Source organism: Podarcis melisellensis, assembly GCF_964234715.1.
Source record: "Podarcis melisellensis genome assembly, chromosome: 2".
Classification (NCBI taxonomy): Eukaryota; Metazoa; Chordata; class Lepidosauria; order Squamata; family Lacertidae; genus Podarcis; species Podarcis melisellensis.
The window spans coordinates 121,346,018-121,371,341 of NC_138529.1; the positions used below are offsets into that span (position 1 = coordinate 121,346,018).

General features: G+C 43.1%; 3 protein-coding genes across 3 annotated transcripts in view; all 3 read right to left on the reverse strand.

The window, feature by feature from the left end:
* LOC309363264 (vomeronasal type-2 receptor 26-like) overlaps positions 1-13,091 on the reverse strand; it is a gene marked incomplete at both ends in the record, with an annotated part of 31,594 nt that extends 18,503 nt beyond the window's left edge. The window contains 2 exons of the mRNA XM_081899369.1: positions 8,714-9,015; positions 13,015-13,091. Of these exons, the coding sequence (XP_081755495.1) occupies positions 8,714-9,015; positions 13,015-13,091 (379 nt within the window). The remainder of the gene's footprint in view (positions 1-8,713; positions 9,016-13,014) is intronic.
* Positions 1,611-7,351, reverse strand: LOC309361457 (vomeronasal type-2 receptor 26-like; the record flags this gene model as incomplete). Its single annotated transcript, XM_081896471.1, has 5 exons — positions 7,042-7,351; positions 5,408-6,187; positions 4,853-5,083; positions 3,187-3,364; positions 1,611-2,182 (listed from the first exon to the last, which is right to left on the reverse strand). Exons 1-5 carry the CDS (start codon positions 7,066-7,068, stop codon positions 1,611-1,613), a joined length of 1,788 nt encoding a protein of 595 aa, XP_081752597.1. The 5' UTR covers positions 7,069-7,351.
* Positions 13,092-15,876: 2,785 nt separating the features above from the next.
* LOC309363265 (vomeronasal type-2 receptor 26-like) lies at positions 15,877-24,554 on the reverse strand (the record flags this gene model as incomplete). Its single annotated transcript, XM_081899370.1, has 7 exons — positions 15,877-16,775; positions 16,976-17,102; positions 18,263-18,493; positions 18,989-19,783; positions 20,680-20,971; positions 23,816-24,048; positions 24,474-24,554. 7 exons carry the CDS (start codon positions 24,552-24,554, stop codon positions 15,877-15,879), a joined length of 2,658 nt encoding a protein of 885 aa, XP_081755496.1.
* Positions 24,555-25,324: the final 770 nt, after the last annotated feature.

Genomic DNA, 25,324 nt, shown 5'->3' on the forward strand with positions numbered 1-25,324 from the left:
AGCCCCGCTGAACTACTAATGGGTCGGCGCCTTGCAATCAGATTGGACCGCCTTCACCCTGATAGAGGTCAGGATGAGGTAGTGGTGGGGGAAGGCAGGAACCCCCGGACCTTCACGGCCCAGGACCCAGTGTACGCAAAGAATTTTGGGGCAGGCCCTGCATAGGTACCCGCCACAGTCACCAGGGTCACTGGCCCCGTGTTGTACGAGGTGCTAACAGATGGGGGGCAATGCTGGCGCCGCCACTGCGACCAGATACGGCGACGATTCCCGGGAGAAAACCAGGAGGAGGAGGACAGGTCAGAGGAGTCCCAAGGGAACAGTGGGGCAGTGAGGCCCATAGAGCAGCAGGGGGAAGCAGGAGAGGCAGAATCAGTAAATACAGAGAGGACCCGTGAGGCCGAAAGGACACCGGAACCAGAACCACGACTGAGCGAGCCGGTTGCGCCAGACCAAACAGCCCCATCACAGCCAGCATCCATGGAACACGAGCCAGAACCTGAACCCCGGACCAGGGAACACCACAGGCCGCAACGCACACGTAGGCCGCCGGCGTACCTTGAGGACTATGAATGCGACCTCCCGGGCAGGACTGGAACTTAGAGGGGAGGGGTGTTATGTACTGAGTCGAATAGGATCCAAACTGCAGCAGTCTGATTGGTCCTAGAACAATAGGCTCCAAAAGGCAGCAGTCTGATTGGTCCTAGAACAATGCAGCAGTATGATTGGTTAGCAGGAACCACCCAATCATGCTCCAGATAGAAGTGAATCCACAACCTGATTGGCTTACAGTAGAATTCCGGAATTAGCCAATCATGTGCAGCCCATTGTGTAAATAATGTATATAAAGCAGATACTCTGAGGGGACATTCATTCATTCCTCCTCACCACTATGAGCTGAATAAAGAGCATGAAATCACTTTGCGACTCTGAGTATATTTCACCAGGGCAGCTGTTTACCAGCTCCATCTGGTACGTAGGCTGAGACCCTATCTGCCTGCGGACTGTCTTGCCAGAGTGGTACATGCTCTGGTTATCTCCCGCTTGGACTACTGCAATGCGCTCTACGTGGGGCTACCTTTGAAGGTGACCCGGAAACTACAACTAATCCAGAATGCGGCAGCTAGACTGGTGACTGGGAGCGGCCGCCGAGACCATATAACACCGGTCTTGAAAGACCTACATTGGCTCCCAGTACGTTTCCGAGCACAATTCAAAGTGTTGGTGCTGACCTTTAAAGCCCTAAATGGCCTCGGTCCAGTATATCTGAAGGAGCGTCTCCTCCCCCATCGTTCTGCCCGGACACTGAGGTCCAGCTCCGAGGGCCTTCTGGCGGTTCCCTCCCTGCGAGAGGCCAAGTTGCAGGGAACCAGGCAGAGGGCCTTCTCGGTGGTGGCGCCCGCCCTGTGGAATGCCCTCCCACCGGATGTCAAGGCGATGGACAACTACCTGACAATCAGAAGACATCTGAAGGCAGCCCTGTTCAGGGAAGTTTTTAATATGTGACATTTTAGTGTATTTTTCATTTCTGTTGGAAGCCGCCCAGAGTGGCTGGGGAAACCCAGCCAGATGGGCGGGGTACAAATAATAAATTATTATTATTATTATTATTATTCATTGCATTGCAAGATGATCTCTCCAGGTTGGGAGTGCATGTCGGATTCTGGGAATGGGGGAGACAGACCCAGCCATAGGGTGCAGATGACAACTTGGAGACTGGAACAGGAAATGACAATAGAGTTGGCCAAACTTTTCCCCAGCCATTTCCTCATGCTGTTTCCTGGCTTTGAGGCCAGGAAAGCCAACACCACCATGATGGTTTTGGCCAAGACAGAAGAAACAGCAACTGAGAATACGATGCTGAAGGCCATCTGTCTGAAAAGGCAGGTCACTTTCCTTGGCTGGCCGATGAAGATAAGAGAGGACAAAAAGGAGAGCAGAAGGGAGATGAGGAGGATGTAGGAGAGGTCTCGGTTGTTGGCTTTGACTAAAGGCGTGTCAAGAAATTTAATGAAGATTCCTAACACAATGGCTGTGGTTAAAGAAAAGAAGAGGGCAAAGGAAATCAGGAATCTTCCCAAAGATTCTTCATAGGAGAGGAAGGTGGTGACTTTGGGGACACATCGAGTTCGGTCTTTGTTTGGATACTGATATTCTGGGCATTTGGTGCATTTATTGGCATCTGCATAGAGCAAAAGAGACTTTGTGAGATGTGTCAGAGCCTCTTCTTGTTAAAGTAGGCCAGGGAAGAGCAACCTCCAGCCCATGGGTGAAATGTGGCCCACTTGGACTCTCCGTTTGGTCTACAAATCCAATTTTGGGAAGTGACCCTCATGTACACTACACCTGACATCAGGGTAGGGCTTGAAAGGAACTATTGGGAGCTCAAAGATTGCTCCCTCATTTTCCATTACTGGGTGGCAGCATGCATTGCTCTCCTCCTTTCCACTGCTGTTCTTTCAAACCTCAAAAACCAGAGGTACAAACCGCAGTGTGTGGCAGAAAACCCCTTGTAAACACCACTGTGCTGCATTTTGGGCACCCAAATATCAGACGTTAGTGGAACAGTGCTGGGCTGCTTGCAAATAATTTTCAACAAAGCCTACACTGTACTCTGAAATGCAATTGGGGCTTTAAAGCATGGAAATTACCTGACATTTTTATTGCAACATGTGATTGACAGGTTGTGAGCAGCACCCAGCTGCTAAATATGGCCTGGCCTGCCAAGATTTGGGGAAATTAAGATCTGGTCCACCAGTAAGAAAACGTTCTAGACACCTGGGTTAGTTATATCTTTGGAATGACCTCGTATAAAGGCAGATTGCAGTGTATTATGGCTAAACCTTAATGTTATGAGTTTGGGGCTGCCAGATACTTAATCCCCAGACCCAGCAAGTATGAAAATCTTAAAAAGCCGGCTACTTTCCTCATTAAGTAATCGCCTGGGAGATGAACCATTAGAAGAGCAAAGGAAAGGAGATGAGCCATTAGGAAAACCAAGGAAAAGGGGCTCTGTGGCTGAGGGCAAATTGGTGTGCCTACTCCTCCAGCTCATAGGTAGTTTGATGACAAAGCCAGAGTTTGAAGACACTTTAGAGTTTGGACCACAAATGTCTTGTTTGGGCTGGCTCAACTTTTTGCTTCATCCTCCCAGGAAAGGCCCTTTCCTCTGACGTCCTCTCCTACCTTCCTGAGTGGAGATGGTCCCTTCGGAGCAGGGAGCACAATCGTAGCAGCAGGGCAGCTTCCCTTCCTGCACCTTCTTGGCATATCCAGGGTGACAGTTCTCTGTGCATCTTGAACATGGCACATTGTAAGCATAAGAAGAAGAAAACTCTCGACTCACACAAGCTCTCCTCTGGCTCTGTGGTTTGCAACAAGAAGAGAAGAAGAAGAGTTTGGGTTTGATATCCCACTTTATCACTACCCGAAGGAGTCTCAAAGCGGCTAACATTCTCCTTTCCCTTCATCCCCCACAACAAACACTCTGTGAGGTGAGTGGGGCTGAGAGACTTCAGAGAGGTGTGACTGGCCCAAGGTCACCCAGCAGCTGCAGGTGGAGGAGCGGAGACGCGAACTCGGTTCACCAGATTACGAGTCTACCGCTCTTAACCACTACTCCACACAGGAGAAGAAGGAGCATCGAGGAGAAAATGTTAGGAACATTTGTGTCTATGGAGTCACAGCTTTTGAGAAGAGCACAGTGGGATATTTACCTCTAAAGTTAGGGATTCAACACCTCAGTGTTTGGATTGTGCCTTCAATACTAGCATTTCTGCCCACCAGATGGAGCAATACCCACTCTCTTGCTCCTGTGAGCTGTTCTATAGGTTGTACTGACCCAGGGGTCAGCAAACTTTTTCAGCAGGGGCCCAGTCCACTGTCCCTCAGATCTTGTGTGGGGGCCCGGACTATATTTTGAAAAATAATAATGAATGAATTCCTATGCCCCACAAATAACCCAGAGATGCATTTTAAATAAAAGAACACATTCTACTCATGTAAAAGCACACTGATTCCTGGACCATCCGCTGGCTGGATTGAAAAGGGTCCCCTGGGCCTTAATTTGCCCCCAGCCCTTAATTTGCCTACCCATGTGACCCTTCAGGGTAGATTTGGGGGATATGTCACCAGTAGGGTTGTTGCCTTTGTTCTGAAAATACAGAATGGTGCGGGACAGGGCGGTTGGGGGTCATTTTTTTCTTTTCATCTGGCGCTAAATGACTTTAAAGCAATCCATTGCAATCTATTGCAGCCTGAATGAATTGATTTATTTCAGACCAGGGAAGAGAAACGGCGGAAGAGGATTGGAAAAAATTTAAAGACTATCTAAAGAAATATTCAAAAATTAGCGAATGTTAGATTGATGCTGGATGAGAAAGTTAGGGGTTAAATAGCAACAATGGTTATGATTAAAGAAAATGAGGGTTAACAAAATTAAATTGAAAATAAGGGAAGGATTTGCTGATCAATTAATTAGACATGAGAATACAGAAAGGGGAGGCATGAGGAAGTTGGGAAAGTAAGTTATAAGAAATTAAGATCTGAAATTATACGTGTTGTATGTTTTTCTATGTTTTATGTTCTGTGTATTATTCTAAAAATTTGTGAAAATCTTAATAAAAATTTATATATATATAAAAAGATTTATTTCAGTCACTGACCAGAAATAACAAGTCCCAATTGTAATATTCAACAAGCTATGTCTTGGTTAATTAAATGGCACAAATAATTTTGCCTACCTTGTTAAAGCAGAAGGGCCATGCAATTGCTTCTGGGTTGATAGTGACATTTAGATCTGAAGACTTTTTCCGATAATAGACGCCATAGGGAATAACATAATTCCTCCTACCTTCTTAAGCAGCTTGGGCCACACAATTGCTTCTGGGTTAATGGTGAACTTCAGATTTGAGGACTTCTGCCTCTTTATGCTTCCAATTTTCACTCTAGCACGAGAATCATTAGGAAACAGCACCCAATTCACAATATCGAAGTCAATGGCCACTGCCCCATTCTCATCCAAGTATTGTCCAGCATCTGAAGTATTTGCAGAGAGCTGCACTTCTTTCAAGAAAGGATGAAGCTAATATGACATGGAAAACGCCAGCATTTAGTGAGTGTTCTTATGCATTCCTGCAAAATGGCCTGGGATCATGCTCATGTGTTAAAGGGTGCCTTATAAATTTATAGCAATAAATAAAATGCTATGCTTGACTCTGGATGCAGGAAAGGGTTCAGCGGGGATGCAGACGGTGTTAGCCTCATTTCCCAATAGCATCTCTGAGTAGTGCTGGGAAAGATTCCCTAGGTAGAAGAATGATCTAATTCGGTGTAAGGCAGTTTATGGAACTGCTATCATGTCAATTCTAGACAACGAATTATAGTTTGCAAAAAGAAAATGGTGTACCTGCCATGGCTGTAGCCTTGGAGGTTCAACAATGTCTCCTCCACCCACCACCTGCCTCTTCTTGGATCCAGATGTATATGCTGTTTTTAAGGCCTGAGCCACAGCTTGAACACTACAGTAATTGATGTAGCTGTCTTGGGACTGGATTCTTTCAATCTCCTGAGGCGGCATCTCCAGATTCTCCCTCTCCCTGCATCTTCCCCAACCCCTCACGGACAATACATGCTTTGAATATGAACAATTGAATCCTTTCCACCAAGTAGGAGAATACACTGGCTCATAGTAGTCATACTTTGTCCTTTTTTTGGTCTTCATTGCAAAGGACAAAGAACCATGGGCATACCGGAAGGCTCCAGTCTCATATGTCAAGATTTTATTTGGAAGCGCTGTTGTTATCCAGACTTTCCCCCCAGTTTGTATCCTTTCAAGGAAGGCTTGTACCTCCATGATTATAAAAAGTCCATCTTGATAGTCTGCATAGTAAACAAAGACATTGACTTGTCTCCACGTGGCAGGTGGTTCATGGGGTATCCACAGCCAGGTTTGTAGTAGTACTTTTTTTGAGAAGGCAACACAAATCTCATTGCTGGTCATCAGAGGGGTCAAGGTGCTCAGGAACATTTCTCCATTATCGTTGTCTGGAGCAAAGAGGCAGACCCATGTCCATTTGAAATACAGGAGGAGTTGGACCATCCCGTGGTACTGAGTTTCTTCGTTGGGGGCCATTCTATAGACAAAAGGGGAATGGACTTTATCCTTAAGAACAAAGCCATAACTGAGCTGGTAAGGAAAGGTAGACAGACTGGTGTTTTGTTTCTTAGGACAAAGCTTTGATACTTCTTTGTGAAAGATGATGACAAATTTAATTAAGGTAAAACTCAAATATTATTTAAATAAAAACAATTTCTATACACCTTAACTGCAGTAGTCTCTAAACATCTTAGAAAGATGGACCAGAAAGAAAAAACAGAATAATTGGGTGCACTCATCCCACCTTGGATCAAATCTAGGTTTCCAGGTGCCATAAGAAAGCTGCAGAGATAGTGCAGGATAGTGCGCACCCTAGAAATGATCTCTTTCAGCTTCCTGCTCTTGATGGAGTTACACTTCCTCTGAAGGAGCAGGTTTGTAGCTTGGGGGTACTCCTGAATCCTTTGCTGTTGCTCAATTCAAATGTTGCTATCTATTTACAGGTTTAGATAACAAATCTGCTGGAATGTCTTTTTCTGCCAAATGTAAAACATTCATCAATGCATTCACCCAGCCACCGGCTGGCAGCTGGGTGAACTCCGGTGATCGGAACAGCCTCAATCAGCAACTCGAGCCTCAGAAACCTTTAGAGACTGAGCACGCTCTTATCAGCAGAGTGAATAACTTCTCACAACGGAAGTGGCGGACAGAGACATGTGTAAGCATTATTTACAGGCGTTTATTCAGCATAGTTCAGGAACAACGGAACAACGGAAAAACATGTCTGCTTCCCTTCATGTCCAAGCAAACAGCAATATAAAAACAGAAGTTCCCAGCAGACTGTGCTGGAAGTAAACAGACATGTGACATACAGCAATCCACACATCTGTTCTAAAGGTGGACTGGAACTATCCTAACATGCTTGACATGAACCCAGTTCTTACCTGTGGGATCTTGTAGGTACCCAACATGCTTGCAATGTGTGTGGAGATGTCTGATTCGCCACCTTCAAGAACCGCCAGCAGTTCTCCCTGTCTTCCACAGCTGTAGTTTGGAATGTTGATTTTCCCACCAGCAAGGAGGTCTGTCAGGGCATCAGAAGTCGTTCTTCCATCAAAAAAGGTATCATGGATGCTGTAGCCCAGGGTAATGTTGGGTAAGAGCCTGGGGTCCTGATTGATCTCTTGAACTGTAAGTGAGAAGGAAAAAATGTGCCAGACCCTTCCACTAATCCATCTGTCAAATAAAATGCATCGCATAGTCATCCCTGGACCAGTGAAATTGAAAGTCACATTTCCCCCCGTATACACCAAACCAAATATGAAATGAGACCAGTAAGTATGGCAAAGTGGGACATAGGTCTACCAGTACCCATGTCTGCAGCACTTTTTTTGCAAAGGAGAAGGATGGAGGGAAAACCAGAAATGAGCCCTTTTTTGTTTACCAACAGGATCAGCGGTTAGCAGCTGCCACTGTATCAAATGACCTCTCTAGGCATTGCGTATCTCACAAAAATTGTTTATCAAATAATGGTTTGCATGTTTGTAATGGGCATATGAGAAGAGCAGCCCTTAAGGCAGCCAAGATGAACTGCCCTGCGATCTTTTGATGAAGGGCAGTATATAAATTTAATAATAAATAATACTAATAAATAAAAGAAGTCTTAGGGATATGGGGCTCTGCTGAGCACTAGATAAAAAGTTCTCTGAGTCATGCTCGCTGAACTGCACTTCCTTAAGCATAGTGTGTTGTTGTTTAGTTGTTTAGTCGTGTCCGACTCTTCGTGACCCCATGGACCAGAGAACGCCAGGCACCTCTGTCCTCCACTGCCTCCTGCAGGGTTGGTCAAACTCATGCTGGTAACCTCAAAAACACATTAAGCATAGTAGTCATTTATATTTTGCAATTGCGTGTATTTTGTTGTGCCAGGAGGAGAAAGAAATGAGTTGCTCCCCCTTGGAAATGGTTCTCTCCCCCTGCTATCTAATTTTCATGTCTAGGAATATGGTCTGAGCATTCAACCTTCCCCAATGTTCCATGGGAGACAAATAAGGGAATGAATGTTATTTTGGTTACTGCAGAAAAGCTACAACTCAAGCGCACCTCACAGCATTTGCTACCTTATAGGAAACAAGTTATGCTTTGTAGAGTCTCACTCAATTTATTACTTAATTAAACACACACACACACACACACACACACACACACGCACGCACGCACTGAAACATGTAAAGGACATACAGAAATCTTTCAATCACTCAATGAATGAATGAATGAGGGCATTCTTGTTTAGACCTTCCAAGAAAACACAACCTAGCTTTAGTCACCTTCATATCACAAATTTGCAAGAAAAGAGAGTGTTTGTTGCTTTCGTTTAAAACTATACTCCAGATTTTTCAGTTGTATTTGATCCCAGTGAATGAGATACTGCCTTAATCATGATGCCCATGAGGAAAAAGGGAACAAAGATAAAACCCCAAAAACAAGGGATAGCAATTTACCAGGAGTACCAGAAAGCAGGGGGCCAGGGAGTTGGTAGGAAGCAGAATCAATACATCACTACTTACGACTCAAGACTGCTTAAGGGGGTTCTGGAAAAGGTGAAGGGATATTGACCTCCAGTGAATCTTGGAGATATGACTCCACTAATGAGGTGGTCTCCTGGCCTGTAAAAATTCAGTGCGCCGTTTTGATCCCAAATCAGATTCAGTGGGCATTTTGCCCTCTGCTGAATCCCACAAATTGCAAGAGGCAGCAAGAGAAGGAGTGTTGCCATTCTGGGTCTGCCTGCTACACTTCCCTTGTGATCGTTCTTCCCAACTCCCTTAGTAGTTCGTTGGGAGACAACCCAAATACTTGCAAGACAGTTCCCAGCTTCAGGGCTAACGACAAAGGGCCATAGCTCAGTGGTAAAGCATCTGTTTCACACCGGAAGGTGGCAAGTTCAGTCTCTGCTCACTGTTCCAGGTAAGGCTGAGGAGCTACTGCCTGCCAGTATTGAGCTAGAAGGCAGCTTCCTATTAAGAGTCACACAGATTTCTCTCCCCCCGCTCTTCACCTGCCAGATGCCCTGGTCCCGGTGACTCTGTGTCATGCAACATATTTTATACATTGAACTTTTCTGGCACAATGGAATAAATAAACCCCTGGCCCCCTTGATTGTGTTGTTTACCGTAATGTTCCCAAAGGCAATATTTGAATGATGTGTGAGGGCATCCCTCAGACTCCGGAAAAAAATAAGAGTAGATCAGTGTGGTTCTGATAATTGTAAGTTTGGGGGGGGGGGGATTTCCTTTGAGACCTTATGAGAGCAGGTGCTGAGCAGGCGAAAAACATGTTTACCTTGGTTCTCAAACTTAATCCGTTCCGGAAGTCTGTTCCAAAACCAAGGTGCGCTTTCCGATAGAGAGTAATGCAGAATGGAGTAATCCATCCCAGGCTTTTACAAACAACCCCTAAAACAGCAATTTAACATGGATTTTACTATCTAACAAGACCATTGATCCATAAAATGAAAGCAATAATCAATGTACTGCAATCACACCATCAATCAATCAATCAATCAGTAGCTGAACTGGGTTCCACACAGTCAAAAAAACAAAACAAAAAAGCCGCAAAAAAAAGGACAGACCTCAGCGTAACACTCAAAACGGAAGCACGTTCGGCTTCCAGTAAAAGTTTGCAAACCGGAACACTTACTTCCGGGTTTGCAGTGTTTGGGTTCCAAGTGGTTTGAGAACCAAGGTACCACTGTACTCCCTTCAAGGCTGGTGGCCTCTCCTTCACTGGAGGTTTCTAAGTGGATGGTCATCTGCCATGAATGCTTTAGTCATGGCAGGGGTTTGGACTAGATGACCCTAGGGGTCCTTTCCAACTCCACAATTTTATTTTATTTTTAAGATAATCTTTATTGATTTTACGATTACATACTTTACATATACACATTAGTTTACATTTACTCCTAAGAGTTGATTTCCCTCCTTCCTTCTTTTTTATGTTGTCTCTAAGTTTTTCGCATTGTCTTTATTGATTTTGTATATTGTTCTTCTTTCAACTTTATCTGTACAGTGTCTATATATAAAGATGACGAGTGAGACCTCGTCGAAACGTCGCCTAGACACCCCAACTTTTACACGGGAAGACACCCGAGGACACCAAAACCTGCATAAATCTTTCTGTATATACACGTCTTGTTGTTTGTCTATATTCATTTACAGATACAATTAGTTGCCTTGATTGTATTTTACATTTTAATTCATATTGTCATTTAACATCCAATAAAGTTTCTTTTAATTTCCCATTATGAGGTTTATTTCCATTCTACAGATTTTACTATTTCACCTTATCCTATGTATAACATAAATTTTCCCATTCTTTTTGAAATTTTTCCTCGCCCTGTTGTCGAATTTCCCCCGTTAATTTGGCTATTTCCACATATTCCATGACCTTGTACTGCCACTCTTCTACTGTTGGCATTTGCTGTTGTTTCCACACCTGAGCCAGTGGTAACCTCGCCGCTGTTGTTGCATATAGGAACAATTTCTGATCCTTCTTATCAATATCCTCTCCCACCATTCCCAACAAGAATGCCTCTGGTTTTAAGAAATGTGTACCTAAAGATCTTCTTTAATTCATTGTACATACTGTACTTTCCCAAAAAGTTTTTACCTTATCACATGACCACCACACGTGGAAAAAATCACCTTCTTTCACCCCACACTTCCAGCAATTCTTGTTTCCTGTTTTATACATATTTGACAAGTTAGTTGGTGTGAGGTATCATCTATACATCATTTTTAACAGATTTCCTTTTAACGATGTACAGGCTGTAAATTTTAACTCCACAATTCTATGATTCTGTTACTCTATTAAGTACTCCTTGCGGCAGCGTAGGCAATGGAAGATGTCCCAAAGGAAGCTAGTAAGCAAAGAGGACATGATTTCTACAGAACTCTCACCACATGTAATTCAGAGCTAAAGCTCAGCATTCTGCCTAGCCCATATTCAGATAAGGAATTCATGTTTAGCACCAGAACATGAGTTTATATCGCTGTCACACCAAATTCAGCTCCTTGTCACCCTCAATGTCAATTCCTCAAAGCATCCTAATTTAGGGATAGGGTGGCAGAGGATATTTGTTGTTGTGAAAGATTTTAATTTTACACATACATTCCTTATTATGGTCCAAAGACACACAAAAGTGGTTTTGAAAGCACCATACAGAGAAAACTTCCCAAGGCAGTCACTATGTTTTATCCAGAGCATGTTGATTTCTAATTCTTAATACATCCAAGAATTTTTTTGCCATGGCCAAGGTAATATCATTTGTCTTATCTTCTATAATATTCTGGAGATGGAAGGTTTCAGAATTTCCAGGTAAATTTACCAATAAGGGTTTAATTAATTGACCCCTGGCTTGTTTATACAGATCACAGTGTAGTAAGATATGCTTCACACAATTGACAGCCTGAGAACATAAGTTCTGATAAGTTATACCGGTCAGTCTGCTGTTTAGAATTTCACATGGAAATAATCTGGCTTTGCAAAACAGTTGTTGATAATTGGTTACTGATAAATTTGTAAGACACAAGGGTAATTGATATTCTTTATTTTCATGGTGTTTTTTTAATTTAGTGTCACCACTCTTAACAAGTTTATTTTAATTAAACTGAGATGTATGGCTGCAGACAAAAAGGGATGTTGTGATGGCCTGGGATTCCGATTCAGAGGCTGAACCAGAGGAATCCCAGCCTGCACAGGAGTCCCCACCTCCAGGGCCGGCTGAACTGGGGCAAGGCCTAGATTCTGAGGAGCCTGCACCTGTGTCAGATCCTCAGGAGCAGGCACCAGGTGAAACCAGAGGTACTTGAGGACTCAGTGTCTACAGGTGAGCCTCCTCCGGGGCCCAGTAACCCTTCGGCCTCTCCTGAACTGCAGAGGCTTAGGGCAGAGAGGCGAAGGGAACTGGTTTCTCCCAGGAGGAGTGCTCGCCTTAAGGCCAGGAGAGGCGGGGCTCCTGGGGGCCGGGACCGCCCCTGGCCTTAGAGAAGATAAAGGTCAGTCAGCCCGGTCCCAGGTTGCGGGAGCAACGTCGTTGTGGAGTACCTGCTCTTACCCGGACCTAGACCTGAACCTCCAGTGTTCCTGTTCCTCGCCCGGCTTCCTGCTTCTGACCTACCAGCATTCTTGTCCCCGCCCGGCTCCCTGTTTCGGACCTCGCCTCACATCTTGTGAACTCTGACTACGGTAACAATACCTTCCCCCCTGGACCAGCACAGACGTGGGTGGCACTGTGGGTTAAACCACAGAGCCTAAGACTTGCCGATCAGAAGGTCGGTGGTTCGAATCCCAGCGAGGGGGGAGCTCCTGTTGCTCGGTCACTGCTCCTGCCAACCTAGCAGTTTGAAAGCACATCAAAGTGCAAGTAAATAAATAGGTACCACTCTGGCGGGAAGGTAAACAGCATTTCCGTATGCTGCTCTGGTTCACCAGAAGAGGCTTAGTCATGCTGGCCACATGACCCGGAAGCTGTACTCCGGCTCCCTTGGCCAATAAAGCAAGATGAGCTCCGCAACCCCAGTCTGTCACGGCTGGACCTAATGGTCAGGGGTCCCTTTACCTTTACCTATGGCTGCAGACAGCTCCTACCAGCTATAATACGGATTCTTGGTTTGTGAGGGGATTGTCAGCTATAAGCACCATACAAGAACACACAGGAAATGGGTTATACAAGAGTTTTATTGTAAGATGTTTCCAGAGAATGGGACTTTTATCCAGAGCCAACAGTTTCTGAAGAGGAGACAACCGCTTGGTCTTTAAACACCTGGTTTCATAATTTCAATTTGCCTATGTCAAGCATCATTTGTGATGTCAAGCTGCTCACATTCCCTTTGGTTAGCATAGATAGCAGGACATACCTACATGGGGTCATGATCACGGGCATCCCAAATTCTGTAGATGGCACAAAACGTTTGCCAAGTTGCCCTTTCTTCATGTCTGGGTCCAACTACTTTACTTCTGCTAAGAACAGTCACATTCTTTCTGATCACCCAAAATAAATGTCCATGTCATGTCCAAAACCACAGTCTTCATTCAAATCCTTAAATGTACCAAACTTTCTCCCAGCTTTGCAGTTTAGAGCCTCATCAGGATCCATTTGACCAAAATATTTCCGTTTCATAAGCTTTTTAAAAAAAGTGTCTATACTTTTCAGGTTTCTCCAAAAATACCATTATTTTTTTTTTCGAGAGTTCAAATTGTTGATAATTGGCAACTTTGGGACTGTTCCACATATAGCCCATGAAATTTCAGCAATCAAGAATTTGAACCCTTAGCAGAAAAACAGATGAACATCGCCCTGGCAAGAGGGGGAAAATCATTTCTACTATGAATGTATTTAATCTACAAAGTGAACACAGTTCAAGCCATACAAGTTCTTCAGTGATCTGCACAATCAATGCCCCACAATACAAGCTCTCTCAATATGTTACACGACTCCACCTCCCATCACTCCGCATCCTTGGCCATAGTGGCTGCTGGGAACTCGATACAGTTGATTCAGGTGTCTGCTGAATGTCTGTCATTTGATCTGGCAAGAAACATGTTCCGCTTCCTTGCAGCAGAATTGAACCAATGAATGGTTCATCTTTGAGACATGATGGTTACGTGACACATACTTGGGCTACTGTTCTCCTCGCCCCTTGCTGGAGGGAAAGGATCAGCTTTTTAGTTTACATCAATTGCCCAGTCTGAGGTGCCAGGTTACAGTCAACAGCTTTAAAGGGTCAGAGAGCAGAGAACTGCATGATTTCACCCAATACTAAGAACTTGTCTAGAATGTACAATTTGCTGTTGAAATGGAATACACAGGATGAAACAGTGAAATCAGCTATGATTAAATGGGCACAGGATATCGGTCATGACATTATGTTTGCTGACTGGGAACAGTTATGGACCACCGGTGTTAAATTCACGGCATGTAATGCCTTAAAAGAGAACATAATGAAAATGATTTACAGGTGGTTCATGACCCCAGTCAAACTAGCAAAAATATACCATTTGCCCAATAACAAATGTTGGAAATGTAATGAGACTGAAGGTACCTTTTACCACCTTTGGTGGACCTGCCCAAAGATTAAAGCCTTCTGGGAAATGATCTATAATGAAATTAAGAAGGTCCTTAAATGGACTTTTCCTAAGAAACCAGAGGCTTTTCTCCTGGGCATGGTTGGCCAATTGGTGCTAAAGAAGGACAGAACCTTTTTTATGTATGCTACCACAGCAGCAAGAATTCTTCTGGCAAAGTATTGGAAGATGCAAGAACTACCTACTCTGGAAGAATGGCAGACAAAGGTGACGGACTTCATGGGACTAGCAGAGATGACCGGCAGAATCCGAGATCAGGGGAAAGAGACAGTGGAAGAGGACTGGAAAAAAATTAAAGTATATCTTAAAAACTGTTGTAAAATTGAGGAGTGTTGAGATGTCAAGGGGTAAGAAGTAGAGAAATACAGCTGTAAATATTAAGTTTAAAGAAATTTAATGAAAGGGAACCAATAGATAAACTGATTAAAGGGTTGCTAAAGAACTTTGGAATAAGGATGCAGCGAAAGGGAGGTACGGGGAAGTCAGTATATGTTTAATGTGGTGTATGTTTTTGTTTTGTAATGTGTTTGTCTTTTATTATGTGTTGGAAAAATCAATAAAAAACTTTTATTAAAAAAAAAGAGAACTGCATGATTTCATTTGTTTCAAAGGAGGAAATATTCATTTCTATGACAGCCATTGGGACATATATTTTTATAATGGGATGAGATTGTATGGCAGTGGTTGCAAGGGGACAGGTTCCATCAGAGGAGAGGGAGACTGCTTTAGCATTTTGTTCCAGTTACAGATAGGTAGCCGTGTTGGTCTGCCATAGTCAAAACAAAAAAATTCCTTCCAGTAGCACCTTAAAGACCAACTAAGTTAGTTCTTGGTATGAGCTTTCGTGTGCGTGCACACTTCTTCAGATACACGTGTGAATCTGAAACACGTGTGAGCCGCATGAAATGGAAGTGTTTATCTGAAGAAGTGTGCATGCACACGAAAGCTCATACCAAGAACTAACTTAGTTGGTCTTTAAGGTGCTACTGGAAGGAATTTTTTTGTTTTAGCATTTTGTAGGTGGGGACAGGCGAACAGCAGAGCAGGCAAATCTGTCTGATTGGCTGGATGTTCCAATTCAGTTGAACAGTGAACAATTAGTTTGGGTTAACAGCCATTGAGGGATGGTCAACTAGGAATTGCTTGGAGAAAGGAGGAGTGGAGTAAGGGATTAATTGTACAGAAACTGACCATAGTCACCTCTGTGTTTATCTGGTTCCTCTAACAGATATAAACCCCCCTAAACGAACCAGTTTAAATTTCTACTGTCACTAGTGGTAGACTCATCTCATGTTCAAACTAAGAAACATGCTACCATGATTTTTTTTAAAGGTTTCTGAGGAAGCAGTGGCAGTACATAAATTAAAATAAGAAGCATGTGTGTGTAGAAACAAGTGACATGAAGGAAACAGAATGCTGGCAATGAACTCTGACTTACCTTATACCTGGTGAGCTGTACATTGCAGTATTAGGAAGGCAGTTGGACACACATACAGAGATAATTATAGTGTAGATTGGCACCTTGTGAAGAATAACAGGCCTAGGATCTACAAAAACAAACAAACTCACTCCCCATATAAGCTTATCAAGTGAAGATTCTAGTGGGGGATTTTCACATATCCCAAATGCCATGTTTAATTTTTTTTCCTCAGGTGTTCCTTCATATTCAGATCAGGCCTCAAAATTATAATATAGCACTTGGGGAGGAAGATGCATCCCAGAAGCCCAGCACAGGAGGCCAAGATAGAAAAGATCTGCACAGCTACCATGAATTTCCCCTTTGAGCTCAGGTAGGTGGGCACAAAGGACACCCAAACACTGCAGAAGACCAGCATGCTGAAGGTGATCAGCTTGGCTTCATTGAAGGCCCCAGGTAGCTTCCTGGCTAGAAAAGCCACCGTGAAGCAGATGGCCGCCAAGAAGCCCATGTAGCCAAGGGCACCATAGAACATGGCCACAGACCCTTCGTTGCATTGCAGGATGATCTCCCCAGGCTGAGAGTGCATGTTTGAGTCTGGGAATGGGGGAGAGATTCCCAGCCAGATGGTGCAGATAAGAACTTGGACACTGGAGCAGGAAATGACAACAGAGTACGCAAAACCCTTCCCCAGCCATCTCCTCACCCTGTTCCCAGGCTTAGCGGCCAGGAAGGCCATGACCACAGTGACGGTTTTTGCCAAAATAGAAGAGACAGCAACTGAGAAGATGGTGCTAAAGGCCACTTGTTGCATAAGGCAGGTTGCTTTTGTAGGTTGTCCAATGAAGAGGAAGGAGGACAAAAAGGAGAGCAGGAGAAAGATGAGGAGGATGTAGGACAGGTTTCGGTTGTTGGCTTTGACGATGGGAGTGTTCCTGGATTTAACAAAGATTCCAAACACAATGCCTGTGATTAAGGACAAAAAGAGGGCAGAAGAAACCAGGAGAATCCCCAAAGATTCTTCATAGGATAAGAAGGTGATTAATTTAGGGACACATTTATGCCGGTCCTCATTTGGATGCTGATCTTCTGGACATTGAAAACATTCATCGGCATCTGCATAGAGAAAATGACAATCCTAACTTTTTACGTTTGTGGGGAAAGGTGGGCCCATGGGAGAGGTCAGGAAAGAAAATTGTGTTGTTGGGAAGGAGGGAGTCAAAATGGAGTACCATTACAAGTATCAGCTTGAGCCTGACTGAAATATTTGCCCCATCTTCCCATTGAAGGCCCTTTCCCCTGAGGTGCTGTCCTACCTTCCTGTGTTGAGATTGTGCCTTCTGAGCACGGAGAACAATCATAGCAGCAATGTGGCCTCCCTTCCTGAATTTTCTTGGCATATCCAGGCTGACAGCTCTCTGTGCACCTTGAGCGAGGAATAGTCTAGGCATAAACAGAAGGCATATCTGTTTCCAATGGCCTAAAGGCCCTTTTTAATGAAAAATAATGGTTTTCTTTTTCTTTTTCCTTGACGAGCTGCTCTTTTGCAGAGCAGCTCGTCAAGGAAACAAACCTCTTTGATGTTTCTACTTATTTAACAACCTGCTTCATTTCTGTATACAAGGTAGCATGAAAAATACAATAAACAATAACCTAACTTACTAAATAAATAAATGGTAGTATCTTAGAACCATGCACACACTCCTATAACCAGCAACAATAACAAAAGTCCTTAGACTGCTGCCATTGTATCTTCTGCTAGGTTGCACAGCTGTGACTAAGGACTGTCTGGTTCCTATTTTACTCCCAAGACTCCACAGTGTCATCGAGGTTGGCACCAAAGGCTGCTCCTGCTGCAGAACATGGTACCTAGTTTGCTTGTGTGTCATATCTGAGAGCCAGTGTGGTGTAGTGGTTGAGAGCGGTAGTCTTGTAATCTGGGGAACCGGGCTCTCGTCTCCGCTCCTCCACATGCAGCTGCTGGGTGACCTTGGGTCAGTCACACTTCCTTGAAGTCTCTCAGCCCCACTCACCTCACAGAGTGTTTGTTGTGGGGGAGGAAGGGAAAGGAGAATGTTAGCCGCTTTGAGACTCCTTAAAGGGAGTGAAAGGCGGGATATCAAATCCAAACTCTTCTTCTTCTTCTTACTTATTGGAATCAACTGCAGAAAATCTCGTTTTGAGAAGCATTTTTCAGCTGGATGAAAAAGTCTTGACCTCTGCTGTTCATTTAGAATTTTTTAATTTGAATGTGTGTTCAACTACACAGACCACCCTGAGCTTCATTGTTTTCATTCTGTTTTCTTGATCTAATAAACAGATGGGGCAGAATTCACTCCATTCTTACCCAACCTGTTGCCCTCAGATATATTTGCCCAACGTCTGCCTTGGCAGATGGGAGTTGTAGTTAACAATATCTGGAGAGCACCAAGTTGGGGGAAGGTCTTCTGCTCTGCTCCTGAAAGTCTCCTACTCATTGTGAAATCTTAGACAGGTTTTCACAAGACAGACTCCATTAAGCTCAATGGGACTAAGCTCCAGAGAAGGATGTCACATGTTATTAGACAATTATAGATGTCGTAGGAAATAACAATTCCTCTTACCTTCTTAAACAGCTTGGGCCACACAATTGCTTCTGGGTTAATGGTGAACTTCAGATTTGAGGACTTCTGTCTCTCTATGCTCCCAATTTTCACTCTAGCCCGAGAGTTATTAGGAAACAGCACCCAGTTCACAATATCGAAGTCAATGGCCAGTGCCCCATTCTCATCCAAGTACTGTCCTTCAGATGAAGTATTAGAATAGAGGTGAACCTCTTTCAAGAATGGATGAAGCTACAACAGAAGAAACTCCGGCACTGAGAGAACATGAAACCATGATGCATCCCAATAACCTCTTAATAAGGAATAGAGAACTAGGACTCAAAGGTGCTCATTAGGTCCTCTCATTCTGCTGCAGCATTTGCAGGGTGACCAAAGTGAACCAAAGTGAGTAATATTACCTTTATCCTGCTACATCTCTGAAAGAGTGGCCTGTTCTGCCATTTCATGAGAAATGTTTCTAGGGATGATAAATTTAATTCTTCAGGGGAGAAAACTCTTATATGATAAAATGCCTGTTTTTATTAATTCCTTTAACTGTGTAATGCATTTTATTGCATCTTCTTTTCTTGTAATGGCTTTGGCTACTGCTAATAGTCAGTGTAGACAGTGCTGAACTACACGGTCCATTGGTCTGATTTGGGATTAAGGCTGCTTCCTAAATTCCTATCATGGTGATTCCATATAGCTGGGATAATGAATTTCAGTTTGCAAAAGAAAAGGAGATACCTGCCATGGCTGTAGCCTTGGAAGTTTCAACCTGCCTCCTTTGCCCACAATCGACATCCTCTTTGAGCTGAATGAATATGCTGCATTCAAGGCCTGAGCCACAGCCTGGATGCTCAAGTAATTCACATAGCTGCCTTGGGATTGGATTCCTTCAATCTTTTCCTGTGGCAGCATCCTTAGCCACCTCTTCTCCTCCCTGCATCTCTCCCAACCCTTCACAGACAAGGCATGCTTTGAATATGAGCAAACATATGCTTTTCCCCAAACGTTTAGACTACGAAATGAAATTGGCTCATAGTATTTATATTTTGTCATTTTTTTGGTCTTCATTACAAAGGAGAAAGAACCATGGGCATAGCGGAAAGATTTAATATCACCAAATAAGATTGTGTTCTGAAGAGCTGTGATTATCCAGACTTTTCCTCCAGTTTCTATCCTTTCAAGTAAAGACTGTACTTCCATGATTATAAAAAGTCCATACTGAGAGTCTGCAGAGTAAACAAATACATTGACTTGTCTCCACAAGGCAGGGGCTTCGTGGGGTAACCACAGCCAGGTTTGTAGTAGTACTCTTTTTGTGAAGGCAACACAGATTTCGTTGCTGGTCATCAGGGGTGTCAAGGTACTCAGGAACTTTTCTCCATTGTCATTGTCTGGAGCAAAGAGACCAATCCACGTCCACCTGAAATGCAGGAGTAGCTGGACCATCGCCTGGTACTGAGACTCTTGCTTTGGTGTCATTTGGTAGACAAAAGGGGACTGGACTATATCATGAGGAACAAATCCATAACTGAGCTGGTGAGGCAAGGAATAGAGACTGGGGTTTTGTTTTTCAGGGCAATGATTGAATACCGTACTTCTATGTGAAAGATTATGACATATTTAATTTTAAATTAGCATAAACATCAGATATTTTTAAAATAAACTTTTTTTATTTAAGCAATTTATACAGTGGTACTTCGGGTTACAGACTCTGCTAACCCGGAAGTAGTACCTCGGCTTAAGAACTTGACCTCAGGATGAGAATGGACTCTAAGCAGTTTTCAAAGGTTCGATTTAAAAAAGACAAAAGTTAAAACTACAAGATCATATTTCATTTGAACTGGCTACTGAATGCAGTTAAAAATGAAGGTTTTCATTAGGCTCTGGAAGGTTTTTAAGTAACCTTATCTGACCTCAGCTGGAAGAGAGTTCTGTGAAATGAGTTCCACAATTGTGGCTCTTGTTGGAAACCAGCTGTTCATCTGAGCCACTAAGAGTGACTCCTCCCAAGAGTTCAGTGGTTGGGGACATGGATTACGTCATTCTTGAGATGTCCTGGACCCAAATAATTAAGGGCCTTATGAATCTGGTTTTGATTCTGCTAACACAGTGGATTGACTTCGCTTCGGAGGTGCACTCCCTTTTATACTTAGCCAGACAGATTCCAACAGTGTCTCCAGCTCTGCAATAGGCATCCCGGCTAGTAGCCCTCTCCTCCATGTAGTTGTCCAATCCACTTTTTTTCTAATGATCCCGAAACTGAAATATCTTTGTATGGCTTCCCATTGCATGAAAAGCAATGTTTCAAAGCAACATACAATGTAAAGTAAGCAATAAATTCATTATCATAAGAAAACCTTGGTTTTTGTATTGTTTTTCACAAGATGGCAAATGTTGCCAGCTGTGTTTGACTTGAACCCAATTCTTACTTGTGGGATCTTGTAGATTCCTGAAATGCTTGCAATGTGCATGGAGAGGTCGGATTCGCCCCCTTCAAGAACAGCTAGTGGTGTCTTCCGTTTTCCACAGCTGTAGTTCGGAATGTTGATTTTCCCACCAGCAAAGAGGTCTGTCAGAGCATCAGAGGTTGTTCTTGCCTTGAAAAAGGTATCGTAGATGCTGTAGCCCAGGGTGATGTTGGGCAAGAGCCTGCGGTTAAGATTGATCTCCTGAGTGGCAAGTGCGGAGGAAAGAATGTGCCAGTCCTTCCCAGCCATCCAGCTGCGGAGGGAAGTATGTCACATAGTCACCCTTGATTCAGAGAAAATGGAAGTCACATTCAGTTACATAGATTATGTTGTGCCGTGGTAGAAGAATTGTGCACTTCCCACTGAAAATCATTCTTTCCATCTATCAGTGCACCCAGCTATAAAGGAGGAGCCTGCCTTATACAGGGGAAGGAGCGTTACCTTTCTGTTCACTGAAGAAGTGTGCGTGCACACGAAAGCTGATGCCAATAACAAACGTAGTTGGTTTCTAAGGTGCTACTAGAAGGAATTTTCTTCTTCTTCTTACTGTTCACTTTTTGCCATTAGAGAACCAGTCTCTCTTCCAACTCCAAGCATAGGGCAATGAGTAAAAAGCCTGGGGTGATAATTCCATGGATAAACTTCCAGAAAATCATTTCAGATTGAGAATAGGAAACTCCCCAATTTTCATGCTAAGGATCATGGCCTCAGCATTCAATCTTCTCCAAGAGTCCATGAGACACAATGAGAGAATGAATTTCATATTGCTTATTACTGAAAAGCTGCCACTCAAACATACCTCACAGCTTCTTAGAGAAGACAAGTTCCTCATGGGAAGCATGACTGAATGTTTTTAGCTTAAATTGTAATGTAAAACACATTGAAATACTGCTTTTCACCAAGTGAAAAGACATAGGTTTTTAAAAAATATATATATTCAAATGTTACAATACAGCTTTGTCCACTGCCATAATATCACAGAATGATCTCTCCAGTCCTCAGCTCCACATCTCTGTCACTTTGGCTTGCCGAATACGCTTAATAAAACCTAGCTATATATCTGATTTAGTTCTTTCTCTTTTATTGGAGAAGAACGAGATATTTTAAGGCCATCATCATCATCATCATCACCATCACAGAGGTGTCTCTGGAGGGGTTATATTGATGGGAAATGTCTAGAAATGTTTTAATAAATTAATGAATTAAATCACAGGTCCCTATGCATTGACTTTCTCGTTTAATGCCCCAGCAAATACTCAGAATAGTTTCAGTGAGTTTCATCTCACTGATTTAAAGCAAAAGGAGGTGCTTCTTGCTTTTAAAAAATATCATACCTAATTCAGATTTCCCCATTGTATTTGATCTCACTGAACAAGATGCTTCCTCCTTCTTCAAAAAAAAAAAAAAAAAGATATTGATTTACCAGGAGTACCAGAAAATAGGGGCTGATTCAGATACATCAAAGCATACAGACCACAAAAGCTTGGTAAAAAGGAAGTTGAAAGGCAAAATCAAGAGGGTCAATCGGTCCCAAACACTTGGGAGTCATTTAAGAACACTGTAGTAGAGACTCAAGTTGAGTATATACAGCAAATAAGGAAAGATACCATGAGGGCCGAGATCATATCAGCTTGGTTAATGAGTACAGCCAAAGAAGCTAATTGAAGCAAGAAGACTTCTTTTGAAAAACTGAAAATTTGTCGGGTGATCCTGTTGACATGGTGTACATAGACTTTCAAACAGCTTTTGACAAAGTATGTCACCAAAGACTCATATGCAAGATTAGAAGTCAAGGAATAAGAAGAGATGCCCTCTTGTGAATCAGGAACTGGTTAAGTTGCAGGAAGCAAAATGTAGGAATAAATGGACAATTCTCCAAATGGAAAGGAGTAGAAAGTGGAGTCCCCTGAGGATCGGCATTGAGACCTGTGCTTTTTATCTTGTTCATAAATGATCTAGAGTTTTACATGTTCATGGATTCTGAACTGGGAGGGAAGGACCAGGAGTGAGACCTTGGGATCATGCTTGTCAAATCCATGTTAGGTGGCTGTAAAAATGGGAATTTCTGAGCTATGGATCATCAGGAAAGGAACTGAAAATAAATGAGGACACATTGCAGTGTTTTGTTCTTTTTAGTTGAGAAATGGTGAGCAAGAGAGGACAGGGCATGATTTTTTAAAATTATGCATATTGTGGAGAAAACGGATAAACGATTTTCTCTATCTCTTAAAACACTAAAACTGGAGACTATTCAGGACAGATGCAAACTGACTTCTTTGCACAGTGCTGTGGATCTTGCTCCCCCGGAAGACAGTGATGGTGGCCAAGTTAGCTTTCAAAGAAGATAAGGCAAATTCATGGAAATGCTTCTGAATATCAGTTCTGGAAGGCACAGGAGCGGAGAGTGTATTTGTGGTCATTTTCTGATCCCTGCTTTTGCCAAAGAAAAACCTACGGTCTGCAAATAATAACATCCTCAAGGTCCCAGGCCTCAGAGAGGTTAGGCTGGCCTCAACTAGAGCCAGGGCCTTCTCGGCTGCGGCTCCAATCTGGTGGAATGCTCTGTCACAAGAGACTAGGGCCCTGCAGGACCTGATATCTTTCCGCAGGGCCTGCAAGACAGAGTTGTTCCACCAGGCCTTTGGTCAGGGCGCAGCCTGACTCCCTCCTCTGGCAATCTGCACAGAATTTTGCTTAATCGGTTGCCATTAATTTGATTTTAATTAATTTTTATAATGAAATATTTTTAGAATGTGAGATTATATGACTGTTTAATATTTGATTGTTGTTAGCCGCCCTGAGCCCGGCTTCGGCTGGGGAGGGCGGGATATAAATAAAAATTATTATTATTATTATTATTATTATTATTATTATTATTATTATTAAAATTTATTATTATTATTATTATTATGAAGAAGAAAAAGAAGAAGAAGAAGAGGAATATTCTGCTCCCTGTTTTTCCACAAGCACCTGGTAGGGCAGTGTGGGAAAAGGATGTTTCAATAAATGCGGAATTAATCAGATGCAGCAGGCAATTCTTTTGTTTGTTTGTAAAGTTGGAGAGTAGACAGGAAAACATTAATACACCATTACTTACTACTCAAATTTGGTTAAGGGAGTGCTGGTAAAGGAGAACGGATATTGACCTCCAATAACCTTTGAAGATATGAATCCACTAATGAGCAGGTCTCCTGGCCTATAAAAATTCATAGCCCAATTTTGATCCCTGATCAGATTCAGTGGGCATTTAGTCCTCTGCTGCATCCCATAGGTTGCAAGCGGCAGCAGCAGAAGCAGTGTTGTCATTCCAGGTCTACTTGCTACACTTCTCTATTGATTGTTCCTCCTGACTTCATAGCCAGCTATTCAGAAGAAATCCCGTCTCTTGAAAGAATGATGCTTCAGGGACTTGACAAATATGAGGGTGGGGTTACTGGATCAGGCTTCAGAGACAAAGGGGAAGGGAAGGATCATGGCTCAGTTGAAGAGCATCTGTTTTGCACCCAGGAGGTGTTTTATACATTAGACCTTTCAGGAACAGTGGAATAAACAACCCCCTGTTGCCCTTGATTGTGATGTTTAGCTTATTGGTCCCAAATGCAGTATTTCAGGTGGGGTTGGGGTGACTTGGGCTTAGGAAAGAATAAAAATAGATTACTGTGATTCTGATGATTGTAAAGGGAATGAAGATCTCCCCTGAAACTACAGGAGCAGGTGCAGAGCAGGAAGAAAACATCTTTACTAAGTAGACTGACGTGGTTGAAGGAGAAAGGTGAGTTTGGCTGAATGTTATTGACATCACAATAGCTCTGAGGTTGGGCCCATGAAGGGCCCATGAAGTCAACGGTCCTTTTCTTACAATGGCCAAGCAGATGCCCCCAAATGAACCCTACAAGCAGAAGATGGAGGCAGAAGCACTTTCCCTACATGTGATTCCCCAAAGGCATCCTCTCTCCAATGGTGGAAAGAGAAGATATCAATAAGGCCTAGGAGCCTTTGATAGCCCTTTCTGCTTCTGTAAACACCTGCTTTTATTTCAAGCACACTATAAATTATAAATAGACCCTCTTAGAAGTATACAAGAAAAAACAAAAATTTAAAATTCTTAATAAATAAATGCAAAATATTCTTAAAATAAGCAGTTAAGGTATAAATAGATTAAAAGACATGTCTGCTTCTACATATCTGGACAGGCTATGGTTCCAAACTACAAGAAAGAAGATTCCACCTAAACATTAGGAAGAGCTGTTCGACAGTGGAATTTGCTGCCAAGGAGTGTGGTGGAGTCTCCTTCTTTGGAGGTCTTTAAGCAGAGGCTTGACAACCATATGTCAGGAGTGCTCTGATGGTGTTTCCTGCTTGGCAGGGGGTTGGACTCGATGGCCCTTGTGGTCTCTTCCAACTCTATGATTCTATGATTCTAGGCTACCCTGAATAAATATGGTTTTCCCAGGCACCAGAAAAGAATAAAGGGATGATGTCAAAAGACAAGGAATGCCAAACTATATGTTCTGCTACTCTAAATGATGGGTTTTTTACCAGGACAGAACGAGTGTCATATGGCACCGATAACTCGTTGCAGGTTCTGCAAATTGAATCAGTTGAG